The sequence below is a fragment of the Myotis daubentonii genome, chromosome 18, assembly GCF_963259705.1.
Source record: "Myotis daubentonii chromosome 18, mMyoDau2.1, whole genome shotgun sequence".
Lineage (NCBI taxonomy): Eukaryota > Metazoa > Chordata > Mammalia > Chiroptera > Vespertilionidae > Myotis > Myotis daubentonii.
The window spans coordinates 43,455,027-43,469,506 of NC_081857.1; the positions used below are offsets into that span (position 1 = coordinate 43,455,027).

The 14,480-nt window shown below is 58.0% G+C and overlaps 1 protein-coding gene across 5 annotated transcripts in view; it reads left to right on the forward strand.

The window, feature by feature from the left end:
* CARMIL1 (capping protein regulator and myosin 1 linker 1) overlaps window positions 1–14,480 on the forward strand; it is a 79,777-nt gene that overhangs the window by 22,515 nt on the left and 42,782 nt on the right. For all 5 annotated transcript variants that reach the window (XM_059674231.1, XM_059674230.1, XM_059674234.1 and 2 more), the window contains 5 exons: window positions 9,207–9,257; window positions 10,897–10,956; window positions 11,957–12,078; window positions 13,721–13,818; window positions 14,101–14,171. In XM_059674231.1, the coding sequence (XP_059530214.1) occupies window positions 9,207–9,257; window positions 10,897–10,956; window positions 11,957–12,078; window positions 13,721–13,818; window positions 14,101–14,171 (402 nt within the window). The remainder of the gene's footprint in view (window positions 1–9,206; window positions 9,258–10,896; window positions 10,957–11,956; window positions 12,079–13,720; window positions 13,819–14,100; window positions 14,172–14,480) is intronic.

Here is a 14,480-nt window from a genome sequence, read left to right on the forward strand (position 1 = left end):
CGTTTTCGTTGTCAGTTCACAGACAGCCCTCGGGTTACGTCGGACTCGACGTACGTCGTTTCGTGGTTACGTCGCCATCTCCCATGTATTTATTAAAAAAATAAAGTTCCGTCATTTCGACGGATGTGCATATGTGCTTTATGTTTTTTATTATGTATTTACCACAAGTAAAGGTCAGGAATTGTTATCTTTCTTTTGAATGTTTTCACTGTTTCCCTTCGTGTGTGTGCCCCACGTGAGTGACGTAGGTGCCCGAGTAGGTGGGTGCCGTGACTCTGCAGGCGCGGATCCCCGACGTGACCGAGGGCCTGCTGTGCTGTGCTCCTGAGGCTGCCGGGGAAGTGGGGTCCGCGGTGTGTCCTTGTCTGACCGGCTGTTTCACTCCGCGCGAGCCGCTCCGGGCCCCACCTGTTCACTCCGCCTTTACAAGCCGGGCCCGAGTGCTTCCTGCAGCCGTCACCGTGGCGATGACGATTCTCTCCACGGACCAGGAGGCGAGGCCGAGGCCGTGGGCCAGGCAGGGAGCCCGGAGGCGCCCGCCTCCCTCTCGGGGCCTTTGACGCCGCCGTGACCTTCCATCCGGCCTGGGACGCACAGCCTGTTCTCGTCCGTGCTCAGTTCTCCTTTTCTCAAAGCAGGGACTGTGAGGACTGTGTGCTCAAAGCCAGGTCTCTTATGCGTTTCCTTCTTTAAAGAAACGTGCAGCTTCGAAGCGAGGAGATGGGGTCGCCCTGGCCTTTGGGAGGCAGGGACGGCGTGTTCTCCCTCCAGCTCTGTTCTGGGCTCGTGCCGGGAGGAACGTTCTGTGCTGGGCTCTCAGCACCCGGACGCCAAGCGGCCCCATGCTCAGGGGGGCCCAGGGGCGGTCCAGGCAGCGGTCCCCGCCCACCGCTGCTAAGTCCACACATCGAATCTTCTTTATTTATTTGTTTTATTATTAAAAATATATATATTTTTATTGATTTCAGAAAGGAAGGAAAGGAAAGGAGAGGGAGAGAGAGAGAAACATCAATGATGAGCATCATCGATCGGCTGCCTCCTGCACGCCCCCCACTGGGGATGGAGCCCACAACCCAGGCCTGTGTCCTTGACCGGAAACGAACCCGGGACCCTCCAGTCCGCAGGCCAACGCTCTATCCACCGAGCCACACCAGCTAGGGCTATTTTTATTTTTAGATTAATTTCAGAGAGAGGAAGGGAGAGGGAGAGAGGGAAACGTCCATGAGGAAAGAGAATCACTGATTGGCTGCCTCCTGTACGGCCCCCACTGGGGATCGAGCCCACCACCCCGGCCTGTGCCCTGACCTGGGATGGGGAACCTTTTTCCTTCCAAGGGCATCTGGATGTTTGTAACATTCGAGGACCGTACACAAGTATCAGCTCAAAGTAGCTGCCACCACTGGCCAAACACTGAGTTAACGCCCACCCTCATGCCTCGGCAGGGCCGGGCCAGATGATTCTTGGGCCGGACATCCCCGCCCCCGGTCTAGACAGATGCTGTCCTTCCTGCCCTCGTGGACCCTGCGGCTTTTCCGTGGAAAATGACCGACGTCGCGGAGCTCTTCCGGACGTAAGGGCCGTGAGCTGGCAGGTCTGGGTAATGGAACCTTGCCAGCGACCCTAGAAATGTTTACCTTGCCAGCCGGAGCCTGAGCTCAGGGTTTGCCTAGTGTCCCCGCACGTGTCGGCTGAGCGACACTCTTCATTTTTGTAATGAAAAAAAAATATATATATATTTAAATACATTTTTATTGATTTGAGAGAGGGAGAGAGAGAGAAACATTAGTGATGAGAGAGAATCATTGATCGACTGCCTCCTGCACGCCCCACACTGGGGATCAAGCCCGAAACCTGGGCAGGTGCCCTGACCAGGAATTGAACCCTGACCTCCTGGTTCACAGGTCGATGCTCAACCCCTGAGCCAGGCCGGCTGGGCAAGATCCATGTTTTCAAATGACCACGAGGGTGGGCAGTCAGTTTGGGGACAAAACAGGCCTGAACGGAGCATCCCTCAGAGCAGTGGGCACCGTGGCGCCCCGTGACCCAGAACCCCAGAGCCTGCTGAGCTGGGCTCCCTGCGTGCGTCTCCCATGGCTTCCCCGGAAATGCGGCCGCGTGCACATGTGGAACTACTGAGGCTGCACGTCTGCCACTTACGTCACCCTCATGTCACGGTCCCTTGTCCCACCCACAGTTGAATCGGTCAGAACACGCCGTACTGACCGGGGTCTGGCACGGCTCGGTGCGGTGCAGGGGGCGTGTGGGGGGCGGTGCTGTTCGGCTTGTGTTGTTGTTGCCGCGTCAGCAGGAACAGATCCCACGGTCCAGGCGGCAGCGCCTCTGTGGACGGAGCCTGGGCCTGAGCGATCGCACAGCCCTTCTGCTTCGCTGTCACCGGGAGCGCCAGTAACCGCGGTTCTCTGGTTTCAGGAGTCTCTTCTCAGGCTCAGACCGAGGCCCGCGTCTGTGCAGGGCCTTGGGTGAAGGCTGGGTTTAAATGCTGGGGGAGCCTGGCTGGTGTGGCTCAGTGGTTGAACATCAACCTATGAACCAGGAGGTCAGGGTTTGATTCCTGGTCAGGGCTCATGCCCGGGTTACGGGCTTGATCCCCAGAGTGGGGCGTGCAGGAGGCAGCTGATTGATGATTCTCTGTCATCATTGATGTTTTTATCTCTCTCATCCTCTCCCTTCCTCCTGAAATCAATTAAAAATATATAAAAAGATTACATGAGTGTAATCATGTAATTGAAAAAAAAAGGAAACAGTTGTAAAGTGTCTGCAGGGTCTGCAGGCCCCGGGAGTGAGGAGTTGGGGGCGGGTAGGGGCTGTTCTGTGTGCCGAGTGGCGGGTGCCTGTGTCTGGAGCCTTCCTGGCAGGAAGTGAAAGGACAGGGCACCGAGGGTGGAACCCAGCTCTGTGCGGGCTCCCGTCACCAGGTGGTTTCACTGAGCCCCTTTGGGGGGAGGTCACGCACACCTGGAACCAGGCAGACCCGGTGGGAGCCCTGGCTCAGCCTGTCCCAGCTGCGTGGCCTCCAGTTCAAGTCTTAGCTTCTGAGGAAGGCGGTGGTGGCTGCCCTGAGGGGTGTTTTGGGAATCAGATAAGATAACCGGAGAAAGCAGTTAGCAGGGGCCTGACCCTTGACCCCTGTTGGTGGTGCCACCATTGACCTCTGTGGGAGGGACATGGTGTGTGTTTTCTGCGGGCCAGAAGCTCATGGCCCAGGGCGCCACAGACACAGGTACCGATCCAGCAGAGGGATGCAGCCCCTGGCACCTGGGTGGGCAGACCACAGGGAGGGGCGGGCCTGGGGTCACAGGGGACGCAGCCCCAGGGAGCGTCCCTGACACCATGGGCTCTGTGCTCGGGCCCCTGTGAGCAGCCACGCCCCCGTGTGGGATTTGGGGGGGACCGGGAGGGGGCGTGGAGTCTGGGGAGATGGAGAGAAGAGCGTGGGCTGGGCAGGAAGACATCAGGTCTTTCTGAGGAAGGTGAGGCCTCCCGGCAACAGGAGAGCCTGGGCCCTGAGGAGGCAGCTGTGGGCAGGTGGCCGGGCTTGGCTTCCTTCCAAGGCCTGAAGCTGGAGGGGCCGGTGTGACAGGTGCAGGTGTGGCAGGGTGGGTGTGACAGGGGCAGGTGTGGCAGGGTGGGTAGACAGGGCAGGTGTGGCAGGGCAGGTGTGACAGGGGCAGGTGTGGCAGGGTAGGTGTGACAGGGCAGGTGTGACAGGGTGGGCGTGACAGGTGCAGGCCTCCGTTCTCACTCTCTGTCTTCCCTGCGTCCCCTGCGGGAAGGGCTGGGATGGCTGGTTTTCCAGAGCACTTTCTGGGCGGCCTCCCCGTGGGGCACAGCGAACGCAGCCTCAGGGCTCTCCCTGCTCAGCCCCCGTGTGGCCGGCGTGTTACTCCGTGCTCAGCCCCCGTGTGGCCGGCGTGTTACTCTGTGCTCAGCCCCCGTGTGGCCGGCATGTTACTCCGTGCTCAGCCCCCGTGTGGCCGGCGTGTTACTCTGTGCTCAGCCCCCGTGTGGCCGGCGTGTCACTCCGTGCTCAGCCCCCGTGTGGCCGGCGTGTTCCTCCGTGCTCAGCCCCGTGTGGCCGGTGTGTTACTCCGTGCTCAGCCCCCGTGTGGCCGGCGTGTTACTCCGTGCTCAGCCCCCGTGTGGCCGGCGTGTTACTCCGTGCTCAGCCCCCGTGTGGCCGGCGTGTTACTCTGTGCTCAGCCCCCGTGTGGCCGGCGTGTCACTCCGTGCTCAGCCCCCGTGTGGCTGGCGTGTTCCTCTGCGTTAGAGACCAGGCGCTGTGTGGGCCGGCGCCCGGCTCCAGGTCACAGAGCCTTCGGTTTCTTTTCACCCTCCTTAGGCACGTTTCTCTTTTCTTTGACTTTTTTTTCACATCCATGGAATTCGTCTGCTCCTTAAGGGCTCTCACGGACGTGAAGTATGCCATGGCCTGAATTAGAGCCAGAAAATGTCTCCTTATCATTAGGTTTCCTTTTCCTTTTTTTTTTTCTCGAGGCATGTTTTTGGTAGATTTCAATTTGGAGGCTATAAATAAAACCGTAATAACCAGAAGCAAGCAGCACATTCGATTAACTTCTGTCGGGACCCAGAAGTCCCCCTCCCCCTCCCCAGTGCTGGCGCTGGATGGACAGTACACTTGACATGAGACAGATTAACAGGAGAAAAGCCAGGTAACTGTCTGCGTGGGGATCAAACATGGGTGCTCAGAGAGTGGCCCGGCCCAGCCAGCCGGCGTGGCTCAGCGGTTGAGTGTTGACCTAGGACCCAGGAGGTCACCGTTTGATTCCCGGTCGGGACACAGGCCCGGGTGGCGGGCTCCATCCCCAGTGGGGGGTGTGCAGGAGGCAGCCGATCCATGATTCTCTCTCATCATTATGTTTCTCTCTCTCTCTTCTTCTCTGAAATCAATAAAAACATATTTTTAAAAAAGGAAGTGACTCCAAAGCAGGCACTGTGCCTTTTTACAGGAAGAAACAAGGCATTTGTGAGGCTTTTCGAGAAGAAAGAGGCTTACTAGTAGTTTTGGGTGCTCATCACTGAGGCGTCTATGCGGAGTTGGGGCTTGGGTAGTAAATGAAAGAAAGAGCAGGTCTGTGTACCCACCTGTCGGCCCCGAACCCCCCGACTCTGGTGGTTAGGACTCTGTCCCCGGGGAGGTTCGCCTCTGGGCTTGGGGGACACAGACAGAGGCCCCAGTGTTCTTGCACGAGCAGCTGCTTAAGTAACTGTAGTTCAAAGGGATCAACATGCCCCACAGTGGTGTCTTTCGGGGCGGCCTGCCCTGGCCCGACACTTGCAAATGCCTTCAGCTGCGTAAGTCTCCCACCTTATTTATCAGACATGTTCTATGGGACAGTCGGTAGGGGAAGTCTTCCACGTTAATTGTAAGACATGTTCTCTGGGACAGTCCGTAGGGTGTGGGCAGACCCTCCTGTAAAAGGCCGGGTAGCAAGTGTGTGAGGCCCACAGGCCGGGTCTCTGCGCCCTCGACTCCACCTCTGAGTGGGAGCCGCTGCGGACAGTATGACAATGAATGGACGTGGCTGTTTTGCAATAAAACTTTATTACAATATATTTTTATTGATTTTAGAGAGGAAGGGAGAGAGAGAGAAACATCAACGATGACAGAGGATCATGGATCGGCTGCCTTTTACACCTCCCCATACTGGGGCTCAAACCTGCATTCTGGGCATGTGCCCCTGACTGGAAACGAACCCAGGACCCTTCAGTCCGCAGGCCGGTGCTCTATCCATTGAGCCAAACTGGCTAGGACCATGTTCTCACTTTTGTGTGTATACTGGCTTGCTGTGGAAGGTGAGCTCGTTGGCCCAGCCTCACGGGCACGAACAGGAAGTTCTGAAGATACTGAGGCCCTTCTGTGCCTAGTAAATGTCAGCCCTGGCCTCTCCCCGGGGCTCCCCCTCCCCCTGGCTGCCCCATCCCACCACCAGGACCAACCCAGCCCCCATCTCCCCGACCCAGAGCTACAGGGGGACGCTGGTCCCATCTCCCAGGTGCCTTCACTTCCCCACAAGCAGCTTAGCTTCCATCTGTTTTACATAATGGCCTCAGGAAGGCGTTGTTTGCAGAAAGCACTCAGGGGGAAAACCATTGGAAAACCCCTGCCCAAGGTCAGCCCTCAGGCCTGGCAAGCTCCCGCAGTCCGGGATTTCAGAGGATGGAGGCCTTTCCCCCAAACACACCAGCTCCTCATAGCTAAGTGCCCTCTGCCTCCTGGTGTCATGACCCCGCATCCTAATGGGCAGCAGACACAGGCCTGCGGGTGTGGACGCGACCCCGAGCCGGCTCCAAATCAGAGGAGGCAGAAGGTGCTGGAGCCCAGGCTCAGGTGGAGGCGGCTGGAAGGGAGTGGGCCCAGCCCTGTCCCAACTCTGTCTTGAGTCAAGAAGCCGTGTGTTTTCCTGCCTTTTTCGCTTTGACTCAGTCGCCTGAATTCACACTTTCCGAATTTCTGTCAGTTCTGCCTAAGAAATTATAGACCAGAAATTATAGTGCCAGGCTGCGGAGGGCAATGTTCTCATCATGTAGAAATACGCAGCATAAAAACTCTCCTATGTCCAGGCGTGTTTCCAGTTGTTCTTGGAACGGAGCCATCGGGGCCTTGCAGACGGGGTGGGGTTGCTGGGCAGAGGGTGGGAGGGGGTGTGAGGGAGAGAGCTCTGAGGTCTCCATGGACAGTGGACCCCCGGGGGTGGGCCTGTCCAGCACTGCTGGGCGAAGGCCTGGCATGGACTGACCCGTTTTTTCTTAGCACTCCCTGAAAGTCATTTCTATTTGTTTTTTTAAAATTTTTATTGATTTCAGAGACGAAGGGAGGGAGTGTGAGAGAAACTTCAATGATGAGAGAGAACCACTGATCGGCTGCCTCCTGCAGGCCCCACACTGGGGATCGAGCCTGCAACTCGGGCCTGTGCCCTGACCGGGAATCGAACCCTGACCTCCCTGTTCATAGGTCGATGCTCAGCCACTGAGCCACGCCCACGGGGCTGAAAGTCATTTCTATTTTTAGATTTGCTCTCAGACGGTTACCTCTGGAGCAGAGAAGCCCACACCTGCCGGTTCCTAGGGTTTTCCCGACCTCGTTGCCCTGGGAGGTTAAGCGAAGCCCAGCAGGGCCGCCCTCCGTGGCAGGTGTCCCCCCCGTCGCCACTGCTCACGGGAGGATCTCGTCACGCAGCCCGTCTGTGCTTACTTTCCTCGGGCAAGTCTGCTGTGATCATCTTGAAAAGCGGGGCTGCCCCCGCCCGGTGGCTCAGTGGGTTGGAGTGTTGTCTCATACACCAAAGGTTGTCAGTTCGATTCCTGCTTCTCTCTCTCCCTCTCCCCCTCCTTTTCTCTCTCAAATCAATAAACACATCCTTGGTGAGGCTGTTATTTTTTTTGAGTGGATGTAATTGTTTCATCTTGTCATCCATCCATCCACCCCCCCGCCCCCCACCATGTTCCTACACCTGCTGTGGCGAGCGCTTTGCTCCGTGTGGGGGACGCAGGGATGACTAAGACCATCTTCCCGAACAGAAGTCATCGTCTGGGGGCTGCTGGACACCAACCTGGTTATTAACAGAGAGCTGAGCTCCGTGATGGGCGGGCGTGGCCTTTCGGGAACACGCAGTCACCGAGGCACCTGGGATTTCACTGGGGTGCCACCCGGCCGACAGCGAGGACGGGCTGGGACTCGGGCTTGCTGGTGCGGTGAGGACGTCAGTAACGGGGTCAGGTAGTTGAGCGACACAGGTGCATTAATGTTCCGGAAGCTTCCCTCGGTGACGCTGCGCTGTGGTCCTCGGGGGCCAGGACTGGGAACGGGGAGAGTGCGTAGGAAATGCCGAGTCCCCTCCTGGTCACCCACCTGCTTCCTTCGTCCGCGCTGGCTGGCCCCCCTGGGTGCCCACCTCTCCCAGGCCCTGGGACCGTAGGTTCGCCGGGGAGAACGGCAGAGGGACATGGTGGTGGGAACATTTTGGGGGTTCTTGCTGGTGGGGAGCATGACAGCCTCTGCCGGCTGGCTTGACGGAGGAGTGAACGACGAGATGTTTCACCTTGGCGTTTGGGGCAGGCGGCGCGGACAGAAGCGCCCTTCTGGGGTGCAGGCGGCCAAGTCTTAACAAGCCGGCCTTTGCGGTTTCACCGTGATTCGTCTCGGATCCTCGGGCTGCAGACTCATTTTCCTGCTCGTTAGCACGTCTAGTGAGAGCAGGGAGGCGGGAAACCTCAGGCCACTTGCCACTCGTTAGCAGATTTGGTAAAGGAGGTGGTGAAATTACTATTTCATTTTAAAAAATATTTTTGTTGATTTCAGAGAAGACGGGAGAGAGAAACATCAGCGATGAGAGAATCGTGGATGGGCTGCCCCCTGCTAGGCCTCCTGGGGATCGAACCCGCAACCCACCTTCTGCTCTTCAGCAGGCTCGGAAGCGGCCTCTGTAAATGCGGAATTTAGAGTTCCTCCCTGGGGCACGGCTTCCGATGATCGCAGCCCCTGGAGGAGGGGTGTGGAGGGAAGAGGGAGGTGTTGGTGGCCCAGGGACTTCTCACCCGACCCTGCAGTGAACAGTTCTCAGCAGGAGCCAGGCCTGGGGGGGGGCGGTGGGCGCGCATGCCCCCGATGAGGGTTCCGGGGCTGGGCCCCTTCCTGGTGGGCGGCGACTGCCTGGCCCCCAGCTGAGATGGCCAGGCCTGTCATGCCGCGTGTTCTGGAGGATGGAAAGCAAACGGCCAGGAGGGAAGCGGGTCACAAGGAAAATAAAAAGTAGCCCTCGCCCGTGTGGTTCAATGATTAGAGTGTCCGCCCCCGGACTGGAGGGTCCTGGGTTAGAGTCCGCTCAAGGGCACGGACCTTGGTGCAGGCTCCTCCCCGCCCGGCCCTGGTCGGGTCCACGACTCTCTCCGTCTCCCTAAAACTCAATGGGAAACTATCCCGGGGACCATTCACAAAAATTGTCCTGCCTCAGAGGTGAGCCCCGGGAGCACCTGCTCCTGCCCCCCCCCCCCCACACACACCTGGCAGGTCCAGGTGCCGGCAGGGACCCCGCCGACGCTCTCACTGGAAGGTGAGACTGGGCCTCGGCCTGGCGCCGGGGAGGGCGGGGAGGGGAGGGGAGGACGAGGCTGCGCCCTGACCCGCTCCGGTGCCGCAGCCCGGACTGACGCTCTCTCCGCCGCAGGTGCTGACGTCCTGCCGGGCCTTCCTGCTCGCAGCGCGGATCCCCTCCAAGGTGAGTGCCGGCGCCGAGGTTCCTCCTGCCAACGCACGCATACACGCATCATGCACACACGGGCACACGCACACACCATGCACACAGGGCACATGCACACACACACCACGCGCATGTGCACACATGCACTGCACACGCACACACCAGCAAATGCACCACACACCATGCACACAGGGCCATTGCACACATGCCACACACATATGCACACATGCACTACACACACGCACACCAGCAAATGCACCACACACAGTATGCACACACATGTGCACACACACCATGCACACAGGGCCATTGCACACATACCACGCACATGTGCACACATGCACTACACACGTGTACACCAGCAAATGCACCACACACACTGTGCACACACAAACACATGCACCATGCACATGCATGCACACATGCATCATGCACAACACGTGCACACACTCAAATACATGCACACACCATGCACACATGTACAAGCATACACAGCACATGCACACACTCTAGCAAATGCACCGCAAACACCACACACATGCACCACTCACAACACGTGCACACATCAAGAAACACACGTCCCATGTGTACCATACATGGGGCGGTACAGCCCACCCCCGCGTATCCATGTGCGCACATACACACATGCACCACCCATATGATAGTACCACCCACTCGAGGGAGCAGAGCAGAGGGTCCCGGGTTTGGGTCCTGTTTGGTCCCGTTACACTTCTAGGTGGAAGGAGAGGACAGACCAGAGGCCCCGACTCGTCCATTGTCTGCAGGAGCGTGAGAGGCTGGAGCCAGGGAGGTCGGTGGCCACTGTCCAGGAAAAAGGCAGGGAGGGGAGACTGGACCTACTGTTTCTTTAAATCCTCACTGAGGCTGATTCCATTGATTTTAGAGAGAGAGGAAGAGAGTGAGAGAGAGACATCCATGTGGGAGAGAGACATCGATTGTTGTCTCCCCTACCCGCCCTGACTGTGGATCGAACCCACAACCTTTTGGCCTACGGGACGATGCTCCAACTTGAGCCACCGGCCAGGGCTGGGCCTATTTTGAAGAAAATAAGTGCTGATCCCAGGAGGAGAGTGGAAGGGACCCTTATTGCTAAAATAAGAAGGAAATAAATTATTTCCCTACCTGCAGGGGGAGAGAGGGCTTTTATTTATGTGTTTCACTTAAGCCTGGTTTAAAACTCCTAAATACCGTGTTTCTCTAAATCCATTCAAAATGTGAATCTTCTGGGAGACGGCAGGGGGAATGATGGCTCCCTGAGTGGTCCGTGTCCCCGGAGAGGTCAGGGTTCAGAAAGGACAGTGGATGTGACGTCATCCGGCGGTGACTCTGAAGCAAACATTGAAATAAAAGAAAAAATGGGTTTAGATGCCTCACTGCACACTTCATTTCTAAATGAATGAAAAACCAGAGTAGAAATGCCAGCGCTTCCCAGTGGGTTTGTCCCAGGATGAACCTTCCCGGGGGAGCACGCAGTGCTCTTTCTGAAATACGGTCCATCGAGGGCCCACCTCGGCGATGGACGGAGACACGCCAGCCCACCTCCGGCTGCTGGTGCGTCGCTGCCTGCAGCGTTTTCACCCTGAACTGTGCTCTGAGCCCTGATCACAGGTCTGTGTCCCCCACCCCCTCCTTGCAGCTCGAGTTGACCTTCAGCTACTTGGACATTCAGGGCGTCACCTGCAGCAAGCCCGCGCAGGTGAGTGGGCCGCGGAGACCGTGGGCGGACCGCGGGTCATCCCCTCCCCTGAGGGTCGGACACCGCGACACATCCTCTGGTTGGTCTCACTGTTGAACGTTTCTCGAGAGAATGTGGAAAAGCAAGATGAGGGACAGGAGGCTCCGGAGAGAGGCTGAAAGGGCCTGTGGGCAGGGTCGGGCTGTTCCCGTGAGGAAAGCCTTCTCAGTAACTGCGGGAGCAGCTGGTTACCGCACCGGCGCGGAGCGGGGCTGGGTGCCGACCTGTGAGCCAGGAGGTCACGGTTCGATTCCCGGTCGGGGCACAGGCCCGGGTTGTGGGCTTGATCCCCAGTGTGGGGCGTGCAGGAGGCAGCCGACCCATGATTCTCTCTCATCATGGATGTTTCTCTCTCTTCCTCTCTGAAATCAATCAGTGTGTGTGTGTGCGTGTGTGTGTGTGTGTGTGTGTGTGTATACATATATATATTAAAGAAACGTGAATTCCTATCGTGTTTTTGCACAACAACGGCTTTCTAGAGCAGGTGGGAGTGACAGCAGAGCTTTCTCTTAGGTCTGGGTAACCGAGCCTATTCCAGACGGGACTCGGTTCCAGAACTGGGGTTTAGAGGCAGCTTTCAGAGGCCACTGGGGCCAGCAGCCCTGAGGGCGTCAGGAGCCTGGGTCCCAGCGCCGCCCCTGCTGCTGCCTGGCGTGGGCCCTCCCACCCGTCCTCCAACCTCAGGGCCTCATTCCTGCAGAGAGGAAGGGAGAGGGAGAGAGAGAAACATCAGTGATGAGAGAGAATCACGGATCGGCTGCCTCCTGCACGCCCCTCACTGGGGATCAGCCCACAGCCCGGCACGTGCCCTGACCGGGAACGGAACCGTGACCTCCTGGTTCCGAGGTCGATGATGAGCCACTGAGCCCCCTGGGCGGGCAGGGCATTCTTTTCTGTCACGTACGGTCACACAGGCGAGGGACGGGTTGTGATGACGCGGTCCCCGCCCTTCCCCCTGCAGATGGCCGTGGAAACCGAGAAGTACAGCTTGTCCCTGAGGATGGCGGCGCCCGAGGACGTGAGCGAGGTGCTGGTGCACCTGGGCTCCTGCCTGCGGAGGATCTTTCCCGGCCTGTCTCCCCTGTGAGTCCCGGGGGGGCGGCGGGTGAGGGCTGGCCTCCTCCCACTCGGCCCTGCTCCACGGCCGAGGTTTTCTGTGTGGCTCTGCCCGCCTGGGGTGAGGTTTTCGCTCTGGGATCCTCCCGTGGGACCTCTGCGCCCAGCGCTCCGTGGGTGCCCGGGACCAAGGCTTGGTGTGCGGGCGTCACCTGCGGGTTAATGAGGACAGAACACCATTCCTTTGTGTTTTATTTTCTGGTCAGTAAGAGGAAACCTAAAAAAAACACCAAATTGAACGTAAACATAATAATTAGCCTCTTTCCTTTTTCTCTCGGTTTTCTGAAATGCACCTTAAGATATCAGTTCGTGTTTATGTCTGCCTGTTAAGCATGTAAGCTCAGGATTTGGGGGGACAGGTTTGTACTTGGGGAGCGCGTCCTGGGGTGGGTGCGGATGTTTTTGTGTTTTTTCCCCCAAAGACACAGGTTTAATATTCCTTCTGTACGAAAACGTGCTCACAGTACAGCCACACACACAAACTTAGTTGCTTCACTGTTGTGTCCCAACACATCACACGACATTGGGGCCTCTGTCTTCCCGTTCGACAACTGCTTAGGGGTTCTTTCCACCTTTTTAAACGAGATGGTCACCCGATGTTCCGAAGGAGTCGCCGTGTGGGAATAATGCGTGAATGAACCCAGCCTCTCTCGCAGAGGACTCTGGTGCTGTTGGGCCAGTACAGTAGCCTGTTCACATGCGATGGGGTCGCAGGGTGCCGGCACCTGGGACACACCACGCTGTGCTCACATCTGAGTCAGCCACACGCTCACTCGATGGAGCCGCTTTGCCCCACAGGGTCCTGGCCTGTCTCCCTTGCCCTGAGGCCAGAGCGCCTCCTTGGGTGGGTGCTTTTGAGGGTAAACCCCGACCACCTGCGTCAGGAACGCTGAGCTTGACCTGCAGGACGTCTCGGTGGGGATGTCCGGGGCTGTGAGGCGGGGGGGCTGGAGCTTGGAGGGAAGGGCTGGGCTGCAGGCCCAGCAGGTGTGAGGGTCATGGTGTCACCGTGGGTGCGGCCTGGCTGTGATGAGGGCCCTGGACAGGCAAGGTGGGTGAGACTCCCGGGGAGCCCAGAGCCAGTGGGCTTGGCGCGGTGACACTGGGTATCGGGCACGCTCGGGGCAGAGGCTGTCCACAGTGGATCAGCATCAGGCACGCTCTGGGCAGAGCTGTCTGGTGGGTTTGCACCGTGAGGGCACGGGCGACCTTGACCTGCGTGGTGCCAGGTTTGGAGGGAGAGGCGGATGCCTGGCTGTGAAGGGATGAGGTGGACAGGGTTTGTGCAGAAAACTCCGACAGGTGTGGCACCCTGGCTGGCTTGGCTCAGTGGATAGAGCGTCAGCCTGTGGACTGAAGGGTCCCAGGTTCGATTCCCATCAAGGGCACATGCCCCGGTTGTGGGGTCGATCCCCAGTAGGGGGTGTGCAGGAGGCAGCCGATGGATGATTCTCTCTCATCATTGACATCTCTCTCTCTTTTCCTTCCTCTCTGAAATCAATGAAAATATATTTAAAAAAAATAAAATAATGGTCTCTCACAAAATAGATTTCTGCGTGCAGTCTGAAACACTTGATTTCTGACGTTCCTCGTTGTTGTGGTCCTGCAGGAAAATCATGAAGAGGGTGTCCATGGAGCCGCCGGAGCGGCTGGCCAGCCTGCAGGCCGAGTGGGACAGCCAGCCGGCGGCCGAGCAGGGCCCCTGTGGTGAGCACATTCCCCGGCTCTCAGGCTGCGTGGGGCCCGCCAGGCCGTGAGGTCTAGCCCAGTGCGCGTGGCGGCTGCAGTCCGTGGGAAGCTGTAATCAGCAGGCGGTGGAGGGGGCTGTACTTAAGCTCTACACATCCCACCCCGCCCGCCCGCCCGCACGGGGGCGTCCTGGTTCCCAAGCAGAGAAGGAGCCCGCCCAGCGCCCAGCGTGGGAGCTTTTAAGTTTCAGCTTCACACTCGCTTCCCCGAAAACCTGTCCCGTTTCCGCTTATGTTCTAGGTGGGTTCTCTCAGATGTACGCCTGTGTCTGCGACTGGCTGGGGTTCCCGTACAGGGAGGAAGTGCAGTGGGTGAGTGTGCCTGTGTGCAGTGTGCACACTCACATGCACATACACAGACACAGATGCACAACACACACCCGTTCACACTTACACAATCACTCACACACAACACACTCATACACTCACAGACAGACACACAGACACAGATGCACAACACACACCCGTTCACACTTACACAATCACTCACACACAACACACTCACAGACACACACACAATCCTGTACATACACACACTCACACACACAGATACAACATACACTCATACACACTCACATGCACACACACAGACACAGATGCACAACACACACATGTTCACGC